General features: G+C 45.8%; 1 protein-coding gene across 1 annotated transcript; it reads right to left on the bottom strand.

The window, feature by feature from the left end:
- Positions 1 to 4,233: 4,233 nt before the first annotated feature.
- inka2 (inka box actin regulator 2) lies at positions 4,234 to 14,663 on the bottom strand. Its single transcript, XM_056606622.1, has 2 exons — positions 14,312 to 14,663; positions 4,234 to 5,728 (listed from the first exon to the last, which is right to left on the bottom strand). Exons 1-2 carry the CDS (start codon positions 14,381 to 14,383, stop codon positions 4,406 to 4,408), a joined length of 1,395 nt encoding a protein of 464 aa, XP_056462597.1. The 5' UTR covers positions 14,384 to 14,663; the 3' UTR covers positions 4,234 to 4,405.
- Positions 14,664 to 21,094: the final 6,431 nt, after the last annotated feature.

Genomic DNA, 21,094 nt, shown 5'->3' with positions numbered 1-21,094 from the left:
TGTGTGTGTGTGTGTGTGTGTGTGTGTGTGTGTGTGTGTGTGTGTGTGTGTGTGTGTGTGTGTGTGTGTGTGTGTGTGTGTGTGTGTGCGTCTCTCGTGTTTCTTGTGGGAACCCCTCTGGAAAGCCACACTGATTGACGCCTTTGAATCGCTTTGGTCGCTGCCGATTATAAAAAGCGAAACGTGGGCACATTCCTGCGGGCCACGCCAGTGCTGTGGGCCTAAACAGCTGAAGCGCTGCCGAGAGACATGGACTGTTCCTCCGACGAGGTCTGCTCGGGTTACGAGGAAGCGTGCTGCAAAGTTACAAACACCTATTATTGTAAGCATGTACACATTCCCACTCTCCAAATGCCTTCCCTTATCACCTCATCACCAATTGATTCCCATGCGACCACAACCAGTAGGAAAGAAAACGGAGGTTTGTCGAGCGAGCAGTACTGAAGTCATGGCCTGAAGTCAAGCTCTTCACTGTCTGAATCAATCTGGGTTCAGGGACTATTGAAGTAATATTGGGAATATTATAGTGAATATTATATTATATATATATATATATATATTATATAATATAGTTTTGATGGGGATTGTTTGGTCCCTGAGAGATGGACAGCTGTCTGTGCAGTGACTAGAGTGGGAAAGGGTGGGAACAGAGGGGAGGGTGGGGCGGTGTGGGGGTTTGTGTGTGGGGTGGGGGGGTGGGTGGGGGGGGGGGGGCGGGAGGGCAAGGCAGCCGGCTTCTACTGTAGGGATCCCAGGGGAAGCTGAGCCGGGAGAACCGGACTACTGTTGCAGCTGCTACCCCTCACACACAAACACGCACACGCACACACACACACACACACACACACACACACACACACACACACACACACACACACACACACACACACACACACACACACACACACACACACACACACACACATACACACACACACACACACACACACACACACACCAGAATGCTCTCTGACTGGTTTCATGGATATAATGTATGGTTCTGACATGTTCCTTCACACAAATGTCGATGCTTGGTGAAAATAAGTCAAACTGGTTTGGTACCTGATGAACTATGGGTAATACGATCACGATCAGTCCTTGGCAACAGTATGCAGACCCTGAAACTGTGTGGCATCAAACAAATCTAAATCAGGTCAATGTTAGCCTCCGATGTCGCCAGGCAGTTGCATGCATGATCAAAACGCAAGCAACAAACAAACATGACATCAGCAGCAGACTCATGTCTCACGTCACTTGTAATTGGGACAGATTAAAGACGAGGCTCTTCTATATCCACAGCATCATAAGCGCCCAAGGCAAGGGCGAGGAGGAGAAGAGCAAGAAAAAAGGCAGGGATGAAGTCGTAATCTCTGAGGTCACATGCATTTTTTTCCAAAGTCACTCATCTTACGAGCCTCTGAGAAATATTCGTGTCATAAAGTGCTTGTGATTACATGGAGGACGACAGGGCCCTAAGTGTTCTCTCTGTGTCTCTTTATTTATTCAACAGGCATAAATGGGGCCTTGATACGAATATAGAGCCATTCTGGTCGGCGGTGGATGCAAAGGCCACAGATTGCTCCTCTGCCTGCCCTACATCCACCTCATGGAGCAGCACTCTGCTATATTAAGAATGGGGAAGAGAGAAGGACAGTCATGCCACCCTACGGGCTCTGGCTGAAAGTAAAAAGTTGACCTCATGGGTCAAAGCTTTATCCCTCTTAGCGAAAGCTCTTTACTTCTGTATTCTCTTGAGATTAACAATGCACAAAAGAGTAATGGATCCACTAGACGATATATATATATATATATCAAGTATTTTGTAGCTCTATGCAATACTATATTACACTATACGATTCATACCCCAACAACACTTTACAGTGGTAGCACTATTACCGTACTAGCCCCAGAATGAAATTAATAAGCACTTTTTTGTTCATACAGAAGACGCAATATGGTTTTATAAGTGAAATATATGTTCAGAAGAATAACACAATACCAATGAAAGAAGGAGAGTGATATTCTGAAAACAGATTTAATTTACAAAGAGTCAGTGACAGTTTTACATCGTGTACGTAACACAGAATCAACAACATGTAGGGGCTCACAGAACCCCAATGGAAATCAGTATTATTATTCATTACATACATTTTCATACAAAACACTGTGATAGATTGACCTCTCAGACGGTGCCTCGCGCCTTAAGAAGTCTCTTGTCTCTGCGTCCTCCTTAGACAAACTTCCAATTTGGGGTTACTTAGGAGGTTGGTTGACCTGAATACTGTGACCAACACAATATGGATTGGTTGGCCAAGACAATTGAAAAGGAACTCCCAGGATGACCAAAGTCCTGTTTGTACAAAGGGTTGTTTTTGGACATAATATGTAAGTGATTCTTATACACATAATGGGAATTAAGATTGTCACTGCGAAACTGTGGTCCACTAGATGCTAGGCTAATGGCTTGTTCAATGAGGCAGTATCATCGGTCACCCTGAGGGAATTTGTGAGGGATTTGTCGTTATTCGTCACGTTTTTCAGAACCTGATATCTGTGTTTAAAAAGGAAGAGAAGTTACACCGAAGTAGATTGAAGGTAAACATTGTATTCATTATGATATAACAATATTGAGAGATTGACACATAAAATCACTGTTTAGATACAAGTCGTGTGGTAAATGGCTTACTGTACTGAACTGTACTGTGTACGTTACTCGTGTTACTGTCATGTGATGTTTTATTTGTGTTATATGGAGAAAAAAACAACAACGTTTACTCTGGAATCATGCAATCGGAAAAGATCGAGTGTCTTATTGCTGCTCTGTGGGGTGAATGGCAGACACCGTAAATGCACAATGTTCTGTACATCTCAGAAAACACGAAAAGCTGGTTACCTGCCTGGGCGAACTGCCTGGAGGCGAAGATTTACAATACTGTTGGGCCCTGGTATACTGCCATTACTGTATGTGTGTGTGTGTGTGTGTATGAGTATGCAAATAAGCAACATCTTGAGCATAGTGCGTTACTTTCCCCTCCCAGAAACGTTGGGCTCAACAGGCACCTCAGACCTGTAATGCGTCTCCTTGGAGAGTCTGGGTGTTGAGCTCCACATAATGAGTGTGCAGCAGATGGCCGTCGTACAGTCAGTGTGTCTCTCTCCCTTTCAAAGACTTTGGTGCCCCTGTCTCATCTGTCCCATCATAACACCCCCCCCACCCCCTCCCCCACCCTTCTCTTTTTATAAAACACCCCTGCCCCCGCCAGGACTGACCGTTGACGCACGGTGTGCCATGTCTGGAGATTGACCGAGGGGTTCCGGCCTGTCGCGCGGGCACAAAATGTTCTGACTCAAGCCAGTAACATGCGATGATCCAGGCACGATCAACAGGGAGTGTCAGTTGTCCCATGTGTGTATGTGTGTGTGTGTGTGTGTGTGTGTGTGTGTGTGTGTGTGTGTGTGTGTGTGTGTGTGTGTGTGTGTACTTATGGCAGTGTCCTGTGTTGTGCTGGCTTCCATCCATTCCCTGAGCCTAGTGAATGGAACATGAAATGGCTATGGGTGGGACCTGTTTACAAACCACGGTCCCTAAACCTCTCTTCCCCCATGCGGTGCCAGGGGGGGGGGGGGCACCTCCATTGATTGGCTGTGTTTTAGATAAAAGATACATTGAGTTGCACTTTATAATAACAAAAATAAGTTCATGCAGCTCAAGGAATTGTTGCTTTTTTAGCTGCACCCATTGCTATGAGATGAACCAAGGAGGAGATGAAAAGATATCGGGTAGCTGTGGGAAATGTCACGGTTTCTGAAGTGGACGCACAAATGTCAAAAGGCTTTATCGTGATGAAGCGCAATGCCGACTGCCTCTACAGACATTCTGATATGGGAGTCAGATGTTGTGTTTTTGAAGTAGTTGTAGGAAAGTAAATCATGCGTGCAGAGGCGTGAGGATGAATGATAACAAAAATCTCCATCCTGTATTATTGTATTTTGTTAATTTGCTATCTCTTTTAGACAGACGCATGCACACACACACACACACACACACAGACACACACACACACACACACACACACACACACACACACACACACACACACACACACACACACACACACACACACACACACACACACACACACACACACACACACATGCATGCATGCACACACCACCAACATTGAGGTTTAAGTTTGAGGATTGTCAGACAAAACTGGAAATGTGTGTGTCTGTTTGTGTGTGTGTGTGTGTGTGTCAAGTTCATCCTTTCTCAATCAAGTCCAGGAAAAAAATGTCTGTATGTGGGTCAGTGTCTCTGCTTCTTCTGCGGCCAAGTCCTCGCGACGGCAGCAGCAGCTGCTGTTGCCAGTCTGGTAGCCACATGGCTTCAGTTCTGGAACCGCGCTCAGACCCACACAGCTGTGTTGTGGTCAAACAGGGGCTGCGTCCTCTCCAACCGGCTCTCTGCCGTATTCCGGTCCAAGTAAATCCCCGAGAAGGTCGGGTGGTGCTGTTGGTGGAGCTGCTGTCGAGGCTGGTACTGACCCTTCTCCAGGCCCGACCCCTGAGGGCCAGGCCTGCCTTTGCCCTGCTGCTGCTGCTGCTGCTGCTGAAGCTGTCCCGCGGCCCAGAAGGGCAGGTAGAAGCTCCCCCTGGCGTTGCTCTTGGGCGCCGCCTTCTTGGGCCTCTTGGAGAGGTCTCCCTCCGGGTGCTCCGGGGCCACCCAGCCGGGCCGCTCCTTCAGCAGCTTGTCCCGGTCGGGCCGCACGCTGCGCAGGAACTTCTTGAAGATGTTGGTGGTCAGCGAGAACTTCTTGGAGATCTCCTGGGACTTGCTGAGGCGGAGCGGGTGGGCCGGGCTGTCGGGCCGGTCCGGCCACCGGTCCGTGATCCTCTCGCCCCTCCTCTTCCTCATCTCCTCCAGCACCTCCTCCTCCTCTGCCGCCGCCTCTTCCTCGCCCCTCTCCAGCTCGGGCAGGTCCAGCCAGTTGCCCACCAGGTCGGCGAAGACGTTGTCCCCCAGCACCAGGGGCTGCCGGTTGCGCCGCTGGCTCATGAGCGAGGAGGTCCAGTCGCTGGAGTCGTCCATGCTGTCCTGGGAGTAGTCGCTGTCCAGTGAGGGCCCCTCCCGGGACAGGCTGTACAGGATGCCGGGTAGGTCCAGCGCCTGGGAGCGCCGGGGGGCCGACGGGTGGGGGACGGGCTCCGGCGGAGGGTTGCCCACCGTGGGGCCGCAGAAGTCCACCTGAGGGGCCGTGTAGCCCGACCACCTCCTGGGAACCGCCTCGGGCTCGCTTCTTTGGCTTCTCTGGGGGCTCTCGGTGCCCTCGCTGCTGCTGCTGCGTCCCAGGCTGGAGCTGGAGGAGACGGAGCTCCGCTGGGGGGCCCGGCTCCCCGTCCCGTCGCCCTGGCTGGTGCTGCTGACTCGGCTGTCAGGCAACGGCCTGGGACTCAGCATGGGACTCGGGCCGGGGAAAGGACCGACCTCCTCAGGCGGAGTCGGGCTTCGACAAGGGATGGCGGGGTTCCCATCCACGGGGGGTTGGGCTGCTGACGATGCGACGGGAGGGGCGGACGTGGGTGGCGGGGGGCCTCGGTTAATGGGCCGTCCTGAAATGTCGAGGCTCTCTAACGCGGTCTGGACCTGGAGGAGTTTGAGTTCCTGGAGGGCGCCCATCATGGAGTTCATCTGAGCGTGGAGGCCATCTCCCGCTTCTTTCATGGACACCTGCAGGGACAAGATCACAGAGTCAGGAGGAAGGAGAAGCAATGGGAATAAAGAGGAAAGAAGAGGTTTAAATAACAGGTCTCATCAATAAGTGTGATGAGAAGATGTGGAAAAAAAGAGGAGAAAGAGGGAGAGTAAAACAGAGGGACATTTTATATTAGTTTTAATTGAAAAGAAGAGCACGGCTCTGAATCTGAAGTCCTATCTAATCCACCACACTTGACAATCTCTCCCTCTCTCCCTCTCTCTCACTCTCTCTCTCTCTCTCCACCCCCCCCCCTCTCTCTCTCTCTCTCTCTCTCTCTCTCTCTCTCTCTCCCTCTCTCTCTCTCTCTCTCTCTCTCTCTCTCTCTCTCTCTCTCTCGCTCTCTCTCTCTCTCTCTCTCCCCCTCATCTCCGTCCTTCTCCCTCTCCCTCTCCCACTACCATGAATTTTGGCTCTAGGACAAATCCAATTACACAAGAGTGACTTGCTGTATCAAAGACCAAAGACTTGAATGAATCAATGTATCAATGCAAAAAAAAGGAAAGGAAGGCAAAAGGAAGTGTGTGTGTGTTTGTGTGTGTGTGTGTGGGGGGGGGGGGTTCACCATTAGCGGACTGACTGAGTAAGCAGTGAGCCTCGTCTCCCCTCTGAAAGCCAACGCTGAATCTGCTTTGACATCTTTTGTGCTTTCCAGGCCGCGACACGATTGGGTTTAATTACATGTCATGTGACCTAGTTTTGAATGACAGGCCAGGCCAGGCCTCCCATATGTTGCCCCTAAGATGTGAGAGGATCCAAGTCTGTCCATGGCAGCTGTAGGTCAGACCATGTATGAACGCTTCCATCTCCCTCTATGGAACTCCCTTTTAATTTTGCCTTATCTTTAACCCTTATCTATAACATATTTTTTGTGTGTCTCACATTGCTGCTCACTCACTTACTCGCTCTCTCGCTATCTTTCCTCCCAGCTTTTTTTTCCAGCGATTACACTTTCCCTTGCTTATCTCGCTCCTGCACTTTTCTTTAATTCATCTTCTCCTCCTCCTCCACCTACTCCTCCAACACTCGTATCTCTTTGGGCATTGGCTGGGATCTGGTCATGTGACCCCGGAGCCAACCGTTTCCTCCTGGAGGCTGACAGGAAGAGGCCCCGAGGCAACGCTCTGACCTGTGTCTTAACTTGTTAAACGAAATCCCTGTAGGCGATTATTTTATTAGATAGGAAGACGGTTACTGCTTTAAAAAAACAAATGGTATTCAAGCCGTGTCTCATGAGGTTATCTTGGCCGAGAGCAGAAAAACATCTGTGGGAAGATGAAAAGTGCAACCAAGCAGGAGAATGTCTGAACGTATGCGCTGGATTATTTGTTCAACCGGTGAAGCCAAGTTAAGATTACAAGGATGATGCCGATTTTTAAACAACATCCAAATCACTCCATCAAAGTGTCAAGCGCCTACGCTGATCGGATTGTCAACACCAAGCATCGAGTCATTTCAGTCCTGTCGAAATGACACAAATCAGAGGGCAGTGTCAAGCCCCCTGACAACTTCTTAAAGACTCATTACCACAGCTCCGATCCTATTAAAACCACATCCTGATTGTCCCGGTTATCAAAACGATCTGAATGTAAATAACCTTACCTTGCGTGGGTCAAAAAAGTGTCCAAATAATGCAGAGAGCAGTGTGTGTATATAGTCCCCGTCTGATCCTCTATTGTCAATGTTTTGGTTTTCACTGTACCCCAATCCCTGTCCTTTCACCTTTCAGACAGATCCTACTGTCTCTTTTTATGTCCCTCCCTCTAATGCGGAGGGGGGGGGGACCCCAGAGTACTCGACAGCCAATCAGCACTGGCCGTCTAGACTGTTTAATCCCTAACAGTGGGGTTCAGGGGTCACTCAGGCGGAAACGTGAAGGACAATGTGGGAGGAAGAGTGGAGTAACGGGGAAGGTGGCGGAGGGGGTGATGGTGAGAGTCAAGCCAACAGCCAACAGCCGTGCGTTAGGGAGGGAGGGGGGATGGTGGGGGTGTAGCCAGACGGATTGGAGAGGATCCGGGGTTAGGGGCTAAGAAGGGGGGGGGTGGGCGGGGGACATATGAATCATGCAGCCATATGTTGAGATGTCCACCATAGATTGGATTGTTGATGGACTTAATTATAGATGAAACCATAAGAACACATGGGAGGAGGAAAAGAAAGGGAGGAGATGGAGGGAGGGAGGGAGGGAGGGAGGGAGGGAGAGGGGGAGAGGGAGGCTTTAGAGGGGTTATTTGGTGTAATAACACCCGGCAGTGATAGTGAATGTGCTGTGGTTGTGTCTGTGTGGGAAGGGGGGGGGGGGGGGGGGTAAATCCCTAGTGGGAACAATATCTGTAAGACAAATGTGATTGACAGAGTACCTCTAAAGAACACAGCTCTCTAAGAGCTGTGAGAAGCGATCCCTGCCCCCCCCCCCCCCCACCTCCTTCATACAGTGGAGCATTTGGTTTGTATTGAATTCTTTCAAAATGAAAAACCCCCACCCAATATTGTTGTGTCTACAGTAGCAAAGACTTATTCGTGGTATTAAAAATATGAGGCTTCAGAAATATGATATTATGGAGTTCGTCTGAGAGACAAGAGAAATAAAAAACAGGAGGAATATTAACATCAAATACTTTGACACCATGACTCGGTATAAAAATAAAGCTTTCTTAGGAAATACATAAATATTTAAAATCGCACCAGTTGCGTGAGTGTACAAGTGTTAGGCTGTCATCCATTGTGTGATGTGTGCATTGCGTTTTAGCCCTCGCTGGTCCATATGGAAAGGTATAGGTTCAGTGAAGCATCACTGACAGCCCTTCAGATCTCCTAATGAGGCTATCAGTGCATGCGCTAGAAACAAAAGCGCCCCTTTGTTCCCCTTGCCATAGCTCTCCTAAAAGTGGCTGTGGAGGTGCGTGTAATTAGCCCCATCAGGTTTGCTCATGTCTGGGGTGCCTTACACATACTGCTGCCCTCATTATGTATAATTGGCTGTACCCTGGCAGAGAGGGCATAATTATGGTTTACCTTTGCCTGCTTAACTTAACCGTGCAGCCACATCAAAGTTCAATGAGTCGACGATACTGCGGTGGGTGTGGTTGGGTTATGTTAGCATTTTTGGCATCTTTTGACTCGTCTCGTTTTTGGTTTATGAAGTGTTTGTTGTGGTGTTGATACTGATATTTAAGATACCGGCGATATTTTAGACAGCTAGAAAAAGGTAATGCACATTTTTCAAATTTGTTAAGTGAAATCTAATCTGAGAACAGTTCCTGTGGTTCACAATCACATGCATAAACCAGGCGAAACCTGTGTGTGCCTGCTGACTGGAACACCAGCACTCCACTTCCACACGCCACTTCACCATTGTCCTTGTAAAACTGCAGCAAGCCATTGGGTTACTAAGAGCACACTGTGAGTCCTTCACCTCCGTCTCACACGCAAGATTCATAATTAATTGAGTGCTTTGTGAAACACTCAATTCACTAGAAAGCAAAAGAGCGGGTTAGCAGGAGTTTTTTGTGTTTCCCAGTGACATAAAGGCTTTTGGGTTTGAACCCCAAAGTCCACAGTCCTCGATACCTGACCCCACCTACTGAACTCATCACCTCGAGTCATGTAGGATAAAAGCATAATCTAAAGGACAAAAAAAGGAAATAGTAAAGCCAAAAGCTATTTGAAGAATGTACTCTTAAATTCTTTATAATTAACTTGTATACTCATTGCCAGCTCAAGGCAAACTGTGTCACCAAAATCGACCAACCTTTAAATGTTCCCCTGTGGCAGCTAGCTACTGCAACGACAACGTTGAACATGAAACTTGGCTTCCCCAAGGCAGATCCGAGTTTAGGCCCAGATGTTGGTACAGTTTACCACAGAGTGTGAGGTGCTGCGCCTGCATTCTCAGTCGCTGTGCATCAAGCTCAGGCCTAATTAAGTGCAGGATACAGCTGTGACAGACCACAGCAAAGCCCCTGGAGGTCTTACTCAGGGTAAATGAAGGAAAAACAGTCTGGCCTGGTTTAAAACAGGGAAACCCTTGCTTCCATCGTGGGGAACCGCTGTAAGGAAAACATTGACTAACTCTCCATCTTGCAATAGGCATTAGAGACTCTTTCTTTCTTGTGGTATTTTCGGGCCTCATCAAATCAAACACAAAGCAATCTATTTTATGGAGGTGGCTCATTAAGCCAAGCAAATACACTTTTGATGTACGAAAGAGATTGAATAATGTTATTTATATAGAGGACCCCTCAGATGGCCCTTGCTTATACTAACTGACATGGCGATGGCAACAGGACAGATATAATTGGCAATTACACACTGAAAGCGTCAACATTTGGGAACAAAAGCTGGCAGACCTTCATTAGTGTTGGAACTAGACTCATTAGCAAGATAAAGGGCACTGCTCATTGGTGGTGTCACTCCTCTGTTTCGTCAAACCTTGTAGAAACACTAAGTGAAAATGTGAGCTTTTGTACCCATTTTACAATCATATCGATAAATAATACAGTCAATATTTTACATTGTGTCCGTTATGGTTAGAATCAGCCTTTTTGTCTTGAGTACCATGCTTTAGCAAGACAGGCTTTAAACGCCTGAGCTTAAACAAGAGTTAAAGATGGGAAAAAGGATGGTTTACTATGAGAAAGCAATGCTTTCAATGTGTTTCAAACGGTTGACCCTTTAAAAGGCAGTTCAGCAGGACCTGAAACAACCAGCAAGTCTCCCGCTTTATGAGGGGATTCGGAGCGAGGCCATGTTGTTGATCACGGTTTTATTAGCAGTGTGTTGGTAGGGTGGGTGTTGGCTATGGGGGCAGAGGGGCCAAGGTTATCAGACCTCTTCCTGTTCTGCAGCGGCCGGTTGGTAACAGCCAGCCTATAACTAACCCCCCATCAGCCCATCATAAAAAAAGATACGATCAATGGTGGTCTGTACGTGTGTGTGTGTGTGTGTGTGTGTGTGTGTGTGTGTCTGTGTGTGTGTCTGTGTGTGTGTGTGTGTTTGTGTGAGGGTCAAGGGCAGGAATAGGGGGGGAGGGGGCTCTGTCCTCGGGGGTACAGAGAGGGTCTCTGTGGCTCTGGACCGCTGCACGCGGGGCTAATGAGACAACAACAACCAACACATGACTGTGGAAGGCCTGCTCAACAACTCTCCATATATACAGCCCTTTAATGAGCACCCCCGGCCCACAACCAGCCCAGTGACTGATGCAGTGCGTGGTCCTAATGTGCTTCTTGAACACTCGCACCCACGCTTGAGAATCCGACGCTATGTTAACATGCAGAGTCCATGTCAGGTGACAGCCTGTTTAATGCGTTGCCCCACCAGTAACATGGGCTTTAGTGGAATGAGGACTTGATCGTTTGAATGACTCTCCTCATAACTTGACGTGTTCATAACTTAATAATGATTATAGGCTGCTGGCCAGCACTCACTGTTATTCTCTGATCAGGGTTGGCTTAATGGCGAGCTGCCTCAACGGAGCACAGAAGAGGATGAGTGCAGCCTTGATCAGAGACCATATCATCGTCATTGGCACATTACGTTCAGTGATGGGCAGGATGCAACCGTGACTCACGCTCATCTTCATCACAGCCTGACGTGATGACACAGACAGATTGGCTGCGAGTGCGGTTGGCGTTGGTAATCCTTAAGGTTTGGCAGAACACAGACCCGGAGCTGCTTGTCACCACAGCAATAATGAGATGCATTCAAGAGAAATCATTAATCAACCCCTTTTTACTCGTTTCCTGTGGTTTCCTCTATGTCTCTATATCTTGTACCACTATGGCATCTTGGCCATTGACAAAAATGTGTTGTTTCCATTTGATAGACTTATGTGTAAATCTGCCAAATCTCTGAGGAATCTTGTGTTTTAAGAAAAATGACAAAATGTACATACATTCACATACTAACTACTGTTACTACTATGTGACATGAACATGATTATGGTGACACCAAAGTAGCAAGTCAATTTGGTTTAATTATAGACTAAACAAAAGTACAATGGCACATGTCTGTTCATGATTCCTCAAGAATTATGTCAAAACGAGTCATGCATGTTTAAATGGGGACTAACATGTTGACCTTTAAAAGGTTATCTCAGACACAATTTTCATACAACACAGTGCTTGATAGCCGCGATTAAGAGCCGGGGCCAATTTTAGCCCGGAGGAAGGAAGGGCTGCAGAATGGGAGCCTGAAAGGCAAGCATGAAAACGGGCGAGGTGCATCGTAATCCGATCCACAGGCTTTGTGCCTGAAACATTTTTCTTTTCTTTTCCATAAGCCCGGAAGATATTAAGGAATAAAAACAGCCCGTACGGTATCGCACACAAAACCTGTCAGACACGTCGCCCTTTCCAACGTTGCCTCGCCTTCCCCCACCATGCCACTCAAAATCCCTCCATCCAAACCCCATCCACCCCATCAACCCCGGTGTTGGGTGTTGGATTCCAGAGTCACGGTTCCGTTTGAAATGGGTTCAGGTGTACCCAAAAAGAAGAAAGAGCGCGTGCCAGTGGGATTAGTCACGTCGGCTCCCACATCCAACGGTTGTCGACTTTTTGGGAGGGACACGATCCTGAGCGTTAATAGTGAATGCACACACGACATCTCAAGGGTATGTGTGTGTGTGTGTGTGTGTGTGTGTGTGTGTGTGTGTGTGTGTGTGCGTGTGTGTGTGAGTATGGGGGGTCCTTAGTGACCCAGCCGGGAAAGAGAAGGCTTATCTGTTCCTTTTGACAAACCCCTTTTCTTGTGGTATGAATGGTGACTCATCATGAAGATGAAAACTGTCTCGAGGCACTGATATTCCCTAGAGATGTCCCTCTGGCGTGTCGTAATAAGGGCCACTCGAAGTTGAAATTCAAGATTCCAGGCCAAAAAAGATATGCTTATAACGTTTTTTTATCAAACACAGAATACATGGCAGATTCTGAAAGCCTATCTCGTCAAGAGTAGTCATTCTGTGTCAGAAGCACAGCTCAGATATCGCCAGAATGAGGCTTTTACACTGGGTCGGGTCAGAGGTCAAATGCTCAGCATGACCTGTTATTACCCCACACAGACTGACCCCTCCTGACCCCCGACACTGCAGTGCTCACAGGTTCGGAAAGCAGAACGCTGCTCCCACGGGTTCAGTTTTAATTGCCTCTTTTAGCACATTGCCACTTTGTTTTGAGAGGTCATTATCATAAGATTATAATATAATAGTAGTAGTAATAGCAGCAGTAGTACTTGTATGACGTATGTCCCAGTGCAGTTTATAATGCTTATCATGTTTTATACATAACAGATTAAAGGAAAACTTAGAATATCCCATTTTACTGGCCTCTTTGATGTCAGTGAGGCCAGGCTCAAACATCTCCAATGCTGAAAGTGAAATGTCCATTTCCACTTTTGGTGATTACATTTCAGAAATGATTCAAATACTTTAACACCCTCTATGCATTGATATCTGCTCATGTTTGAAGTCTCTCTGTTGCAGAGGCTGCCTGTTGAGTACTCTTGAGTGAACTCTGGAGACAAGTCAAGTGAACAATAAAAGGGAGGTGGACCTTGGCCGAGACCTCCCTGGGTCTTCATATGAGGAAGACACGGCAGCAGCTTGTGTACCACATGGTTGTGATCAGAGGGGGAGAGTGTCTGATCCCCTTCTGCATCCGCTTGCATGGGTTCATCCTGTTGGGTCCCCAGACCTCAGCTGACACTCTGACTGTTGTACCTCCAAACTGATATGGCAACTCCAAGTAAAACATAACAAGTGCTGCTTCTAGCATGTGGTCTTCTGCACCACATCACACTCTGTGGCAGTTGTCAGACCTGCTCCTGGCTGATTTGGAGCGTAGCATGGAGGGACACAGTGCTGATCGCGTTACCACCAGTCATTCAGCCAAAGCTAGCGCTAGCTGTTTTACTGTGGGCGCCGTAGCCAGGAAGAGAAACACAGTTTGCTTTGAAGTGGAGTCCAACAGAAGTCTGTGGCAGTTGAGACCCATTTGAAATCGGGTGTACACAGTCTAAGATGCAATATTGATGCTGTAAGATTTGGGTGGAATGCTTTATTGTTTTACTTTCAAAGAGAGAAACTGTGGTACTTTTATAAGGATTTAAGCATTTGATTACCCATAGGTATTTAGAAAAAATTAACATTGCATATTGTTTTGTATTGGCACATTTGTTGTTTTGGGAGATTATTGTCTTAAGGTAGGTATAAATTAACATCTGCCCCACATGTGAGGGAGGAGGGGGGCAAGTGTACACATGCCACAACTCTGTTACATAGAGTAATGGTAGTACAAACATCTCTACAACAGCACAGCCTACTCTTACCAATTTAATGTTGCCCTTTAACCTGACATTTTACACGGAACACAACGTATCCCACCTGCATGCATGTCTACATTGGATGGGTTTGAATTGTTTCTGTATAACGATGTGCGCGTCTGTTCGGAAATGTGCATCAATAGCCTACCGGAAAAAAACAAGGCAGTCGCAAAAACAATAAAGAGCAGATTTGATTATACGATCGGAACATAAGAAACAACATGAAAACCTACCAGCTCTTGCTTCAGACGTCTCAGACACGCGTCCATGTTTTTGCGTTCGGGTTTGGAGAGCTGTTGTTCCATTTTCAGATGTTTTAAAAAATAATCAATCAAAACGCGTATCTAATCGCTCTTCAAACATGCTCAAAATACTTATCTTTGAGCTTTAAAACTATGATACAGAAAACAAAAACATCATCATTTTGGATGGAGTAAATCAATTTGGAAAACCAAATTCCGCTCTGGAATGTGCGCGTTTTTGTCCAGACGCGAATCCTGCAGTGAACACTGACGCGCTGTCGCCTCTTCCAAATTGTTTACTCCAGAAAATGCCAAGGAGGTACCATTAGATGCGATGAGGCAGTGGGGCCTGAATCCGTCCGCTTCTCTGAGTGGTCTCTTCTTACTATAATATAGCCTATTGCAGTGAGCCTGTTTTCTCTCTCTCTCTCTCATTCAAGACGAGCGCTTACGTTGCCCGTCCGATCTCCACCAATCAGCGTGCCTTTCCCCATATCCTCTGCCCTGTTCAAACTGTGACGAGCTGGAGATGCATATATTTATTCGCCACGAATAAACATAATAAATATTGCTGTTGACTTTTTTTTTTACTCGTTTTCTGCTTGATTATGAAATTGCCTTCCTGAGCATTCGACCGGAGCAACATCATGTGACTCCGGATTAGTCTGTAGGAATAATTTCAAAAAGCAATGCATACTTGATAGACCTGTCATTCTAAATGAAATCTGCAGCTATAAGCTATATTGCATATCGTGGTTTGCGCCGAGGCTATAAGTGAGCATTAAGGAGGATAGTTATTTTCCATATTTTTAAGTGAACAACAACACAGTAAGAAAAACATTATAGTCTATATATATTAATAAATGTGCAATCAAACATGCAATTTTACCAGGCCGTAGAGGGGATTTGTCTGATACAGTCCACGTCTCGTGAAATGTAGCCACCAGTAGTTATATCTAAACCACCAGGACCCGTAATAAGATTCAAGAACACATTGTGCCCAGAAAGGAAACACCTGAGTTGGAGGCTTTTGTTTTGTGACCCGGATGCAATAGTTAGCCAGCAGAGGAAGGAAGAGGCCCATTGGACAGGACTAGGGTTTATTTCGAAACTATGGGAAACAATGTCTATCAATAGCCTTTATTTTTCACTATATCCACCTTATTTGTCTATCAAGTTGGTGTGTGTGTATTAACTGACGTAAGACGCTTTGGATAAAAGCGTCTGCTAAATGCCCTAAATGAAATTGAAATTTAAGTTGGTGTAAAAAGATGAATAGGCCTCTCTACAAATTCAGCTGGAGTCAAAAACAAACCTGATGTTGCTGATGCACCCCGATGGATGAGAGAGTGTCGTGTGTGCGTGTTTGTCTGCCTGCGTGTGTGTCTGCATTTTTCTGTGGCTAGTATTGTTTGCAGACAGAGAGACATAGACATTAAGGGCGAAAATGCAACTGTTTAGAGCCAATGTATGAATCAGATAAACAAAAGCCAAGCCATTACGTTCAAGAGACAAAAGGAAAGAGTGCCAGAGGATAAAAGGCAGGGAGGGGAACACGGGAGAGCATCAATAGGTGAATGTGGATGTGTGGATGGAAAGGTGAATGTGGATGTGTGGATGGAAAGGTGACTGTGGATGTGTGGATGGAAAGGTGAATGTGGATGTGTGGATGGAAAGGTGAATGTGGATGTGTGGATGAATAGGTGACTGTGGATGTGTGGATGACTAGGTGAATGCGGATAAAAAGGTGACAGTGGATGTGTGGATGACTAGGTGAATGTGGATGTGTGGATGACTAGGTGAATGTGGACGTGTGGATGACTAGGTGAATGTGGACGTGTGGATGACTAGGTGAATGTGGCAGTTAGCATGAATTGGAGCTTATGAACGTGTATGGATCGGTGCATTTCGTGTTTGGATGGGTGAATGCCAGCGCTCATCCTGCAGTGGTAAACCGGTAAACTGGTAAATGGGAGGATTCCAGCGGCTTTGGAATGAGATGTGGGCCCAAAGCGTGACCTCGGGGGGCAGCTGCCCAGCTCCATGCATGGGCTCACTTCCCTTCAGCTGTCTGAGCGGCCGAGGGGGGCTGAGGAAGTGTGTCTCTGTCTGGACCACACAGCAGAACGGGGCCGTGGACCGAGGCACCAACTGTTGGCCATCCATCATCCCAGACACAACCCTTCCTGTTTGGTTATTCAATTATTTTTATCAATTAGATTAAACTATATCATCAATAATCATTTGATAATAATACTGAATAATAGATCCCAGAAAGGGAATTCAGACGCCAATTGAGCAGAAAGAACAGGCAGTAAAACCCTGATCGTTATTCTAGTGTTGGTGTTCTTCAGTGTGAATTAACGGTCTGTCGTATTAAGTTAATGCTGTATCATAACACAAACAGTCACATGCAGGTATTAATACCTTGCCCCACCTCAGCCCACATTGTGTGTGTTTTGAACAACAACTGTTACTAGGACATAAGCACTCATTGAAACCTGAACTGTAATGGGAGGCTGCTTTACGTTCAATTTTAAATGTGTTGTGTCACGGGAGGCTAATACTGTTATTGAGACTTTGTCCACAGGAAATGGCCTTCAATAGATGCATTGTCTTGCTGTGTTTTAGAGACAGGTTGGATCAGGTAAGGGTGACAAGGTGTGGTTTACAAGAAATTATCCAAGGCTTTGTTAAATCCTCGATTCTGATTAGTCAATAATGGCATTCAGCGGTCTGTTATTTCTGTGTAGCAGACCTCTGCTATGAATAACAGACTGTTGCTATGGACGTCATATCCAACGGTGGAATCTAACAAACACTAGAAAATTGAATCAATAAAATACTTTATGTGTTGTGTCAGAAAATGATTTATTTAATAGTTAGCTGTGTCATAAGCAGGATAATGTATGATCACAATATAAATAATTATTAAAAGAAGTATTGAATACCCCTGAAGGGGTTTATTTCCCTTAATAAACCTCCAGTGTATGCTCCATTAGTACACTGTGCAGGGACGTGCACAGGGATTTTGAGGGGCAGTTGCTCTGACCTGAAAAAAGGGCACCCCCCCCCCCCCATGCAGCTCTTTAACCCTGTACTTTCTAGCATGGTCCTCTCATATATGGTGATCAGCACTTAGGCCTACCTGCCCTATGTGCCTCCTCCTGGTCCACATTTTCCGAGTGTCTGGAGGCTTGTCGCTGCTCCTCATCTTAAATGTAATGTAATTATGAAAAATTGCCATTAGTAGGCAAAAATATGAGTCTGGTTAAATCTATCAATTAGCCTACACAGTATCATTTTTTATCACTATGCAAAGTCTCTGTCCCACCTGCTGTTTGGCTTTTTCGTGGCCAACCCTGTAGTGATGTGCTCCTCTTTGCTGCCTCCTTTAGTTGTCTCTCTCTCTCTCCTGAATCCTCCTCTTTTCACTGGGCATTTCGGCTTCACTAAACAATAACAAACAATACCCAAAATAGTGATAAGATTTAGGCATGAACCATTTTGAATGAAAGAATTCATGTGATGCATTACTTCCATCATTTATTCTTCTTGTTAAAACGAAATGTTAGAAACTAACTATCAGCAGACATGTAGCTTAGTTTGCCTACCAAAAAAAAAGTGTAGACTATAGTGATAACGGGCTGCTTGTCTGCAAGCTAGCTAGCTGTCTGATTATTTAGGCTAAACGTTACGTGGCAAACTGAGCCTGGATTTATGAAGATTGTAATTCATTTCATAAAACGTGATGATGATTGTTTGTTTGTTATACATCTCAAATTCACCTTTTCCGACAACATCAAGGCAGTCGTCTCACAGGTGCCGGTGTTCCGGTCGCGTGCAGCGCTGCAGCTACGTTTCACACGCCGCGCGGCAACTCGCCGCCTCCATTAATTTCAATGAGGGAAGGGCGGCAGAGGGGAGGCGGCCAAAGCGAATGTTGCCGCGCGGCAGAGTTTGCCCTCCCCCTACTGCCTTTCACTCTCAGTGCCCGAACGGAATTGAATGAGGCTACGCTTACTTTATGAAATGTTTCGAGTGGCGATTTTTTTTATCTTGGCCTACATGAAATTCTGCATCCATTAAATGATAAAAAAAAAAAAAAATCTTTTTTTTTTTTTTCTCGGAAGGGCAACGTGAGTCGAGGAGGGCATATGGGCAGTTGCCCAAGCAACCTGAGCAACCCCCCTGTGCACGTCCCTGACACTGTGTGTTCTCACTGCAGGATGCTAACCCGAATTAAACTAAATAAGTGAAACCGTACAAAACAAGCTATATTGGGATGTTTCATGGGCAAAACGCTCCTGGAAATCAGGGGGTCGCAGAGGGAACATGTGATGTGACCACCCAGCAGGGCCCAAAAGTAGGCATGGGCAAGGGTGGCCAATGCCCACCAAAATATTAAAAATACCCCCCCCCCCCTTTCATGTCATTCAAAGCCTTGGGCTGAGAACTCGTGTCAAAATCCTCCCCCTTTTCCCCAAATTATAAAATAAAATAATCCAACATTTTCATTAACCATTAACCAACCAGAATTTTCCTAAATTCTGGTTGGTTGAATGCTCAAAAGGTGGAGACATGCCAGAGAGGGACAAGCCAGAGAAGTTGATCAGCTACGGGTCTGCTTGCTAGAGCCAATAGTTAGCTACTGGTTAGCTTGCTCTGCTCTCTACTTTTCGAGAGCATCTGTCCTTGAGATTACAGTTTTTTCCTATCGTTTTAGGCAATTTACCTAAACCATGTTCACATTTCCTAAACACTTCACACAGTGAGCATACCAGTAGACCATGTGAACCAAACTGTGGTTACTTGCCCCTATGCTAAGATACAAATGCTGGCAATGACGCCTTCTTCCAAATGTCATGGATATCTGCCCCAGTCAATGTTCACTACCGGCAAAACGCTGTGGAACTACAGCATATTTTACCAATGTTTAGATACTCTGTTCAAAACAGTGAACTTTCTGTTCAAAACCTAACAGTAATTTAGATCACTGTAGATGGAAAGATGCTGCATTTGGACAGACAAATGAAGTTACATGTTTGAATAAGAAAAAATATTTAGTTTATAGTTTATTTATTTTATTTTACGTTGCGACGAAGATGAAAATTTGTGGCCAAATGCAGAGGATAGGAGGGATTAGCCCAATTCTGCGCCACTGTTGGGCTACTGTAATATACAGTATGTGCAGGTTTTGTGCATTGCATTTTTTGTTAGAACACATTTTTTGACTTTGTAATGTATTTTCTGTTTTGTGTAACACTTGCACTGTGACAAAATCTCCAAAAAGTAAAGCACAGTGAAAAAAACTGTTGTGTTTGTGATTTGTTTCTGGATCATATATAACGTACTTACTGTATGTAATTTGCATTACAAAAACTGAAAATTGTTATTCTCAGTTTCACATAAAACACTTACAGTATTTACTGTATTTACAATTACAGTACATTTACCACACTCAATTGTGACATCTTTTGTGGGAGGTAAACCGACATATGAACACTGTCAGCAGATACTTGGCTTGGATTGTCATACTGTAATATTTCAAACTTTATTACTGTAGTCCAAAGAAGTGTTTGTCTGTGTTTTTTCTCTTTTTTTCAATGCAACACTACAGGAAATCTATGCCAAACTGGAGGACAGAGCAACATTTTATATATGCAATTGGCAATGCTTCAAGATGTTAGTGTTTTTTAGGTCATAGTGTTCTGAGAGGAAACATGTGTTAAGTTATGGCAGCATTGTTTGTGGTGTGGTTGTTGTAGTGCAATTTGCACCAAAGGTTAACAGATATGCAGAGGTGTGTGTCTCTAAAGCCCACTGTGTTAAGTGATGGGGAAAAGTGACCATAGTATGGGTACATGACCGAAAACGATAGGAAAAAACTGTAACAGAATGACAGTTGAGTTCTAACTTCTACTTGCCTGCAATGCTGCACTCAGCATTTAATCCAGCCAAACTTCTGCAAATCTTCCTATACTTCTCCCTTGATGTTTATACTATTTTGCTAACTCAGCTGTTTGGTTGCACAGCACACGTGTGTGTGTGCGCGTGTGTGTTTTTGTGTGTGTGTGTTTGTGTGTGTATGTGTCTGTGTCTGTGTGTCTCTATGTGTGTGTGTGTGTGTGTGTGTGTGTGTGTGTGTGTGTGTGTGTGTGTGTGTATGTGTGTGTGTGTGTGTGTGTGTGTGTGCGTGTGCGTGTGTGTGTGTGTGTGTGTGTGTGTGTGTATGTGGCAAAATCTCTCTTCCACTCACTCTTCTCCCTCGTTCTCTCTGGCATTTTCTAACCTTTATGCACGATTTCCTTATCAAAGTACCTCGTTACATCCCCTTACCCACAACACAGACACCTCCCAGTTGGCTTCCACCCTTGGAGTGACCCGTCCACAACCATCGATCCATCCCAGTATTATTGGACATGATGAACAAAGTGGTCCCCCCCCCCCCCCTAATACAATTTATGAGTGCACAATAAAGGCGCGTTGATGGGCCTGGTGATAACGAGACGCCTCGTCAGTGATGACGCTCACCCTTATGAGTGTGCCCGACAGCGACCGTTCATGTGCACTGCATTGGGAATCTCAAAGTTCATAAAAAAAAAGTCATGAGATCTCAAAAATGATGATAAATAATTATATCCATGATATTTCCCTGTGTGAGGTTGGGTATTAAGCCAAGAAAATGTGTTTTAATAGAGGCTGAAATGTTTTTAGGAGAAGGACCCCCAGACGCCCCACTACCGGTTCCCTTTATGTGCCCCACCTAAAACT

The sequence above is a fragment of the Gadus chalcogrammus genome, chromosome 13 (assembly GCF_026213295.1).
Source record: "Gadus chalcogrammus isolate NIFS_2021 chromosome 13, NIFS_Gcha_1.0, whole genome shotgun sequence".
In the NCBI taxonomy this organism is placed as follows: Eukaryota; Metazoa; Chordata; class Actinopteri; order Gadiformes; family Gadidae; genus Gadus; species Gadus chalcogrammus.
The sequence above is the reverse complement of the archived record's forward strand: the minus strand, read 5'-3'. Positions and strand labels throughout refer to the sequence as shown.

What these genes read in the sequence shown, in the direction of transcription:
- inka2 (XM_056606622.1), bottom strand. Translation starts at nt 14,383, where the DNA reads ATGGAACAACAGCTCTCCAAACCCGAACGCAAAAACATGGACGCGTGT. An exon ending in GACGTCTGAAGCAAGAGCTG is followed by an intron (nt 5,729 to 14,311) that starts GTAGGTTTTCAT and finishes TTGTCCCTGCAG; the next exon opens with GTGTCCATGAAAGAAGCGGG.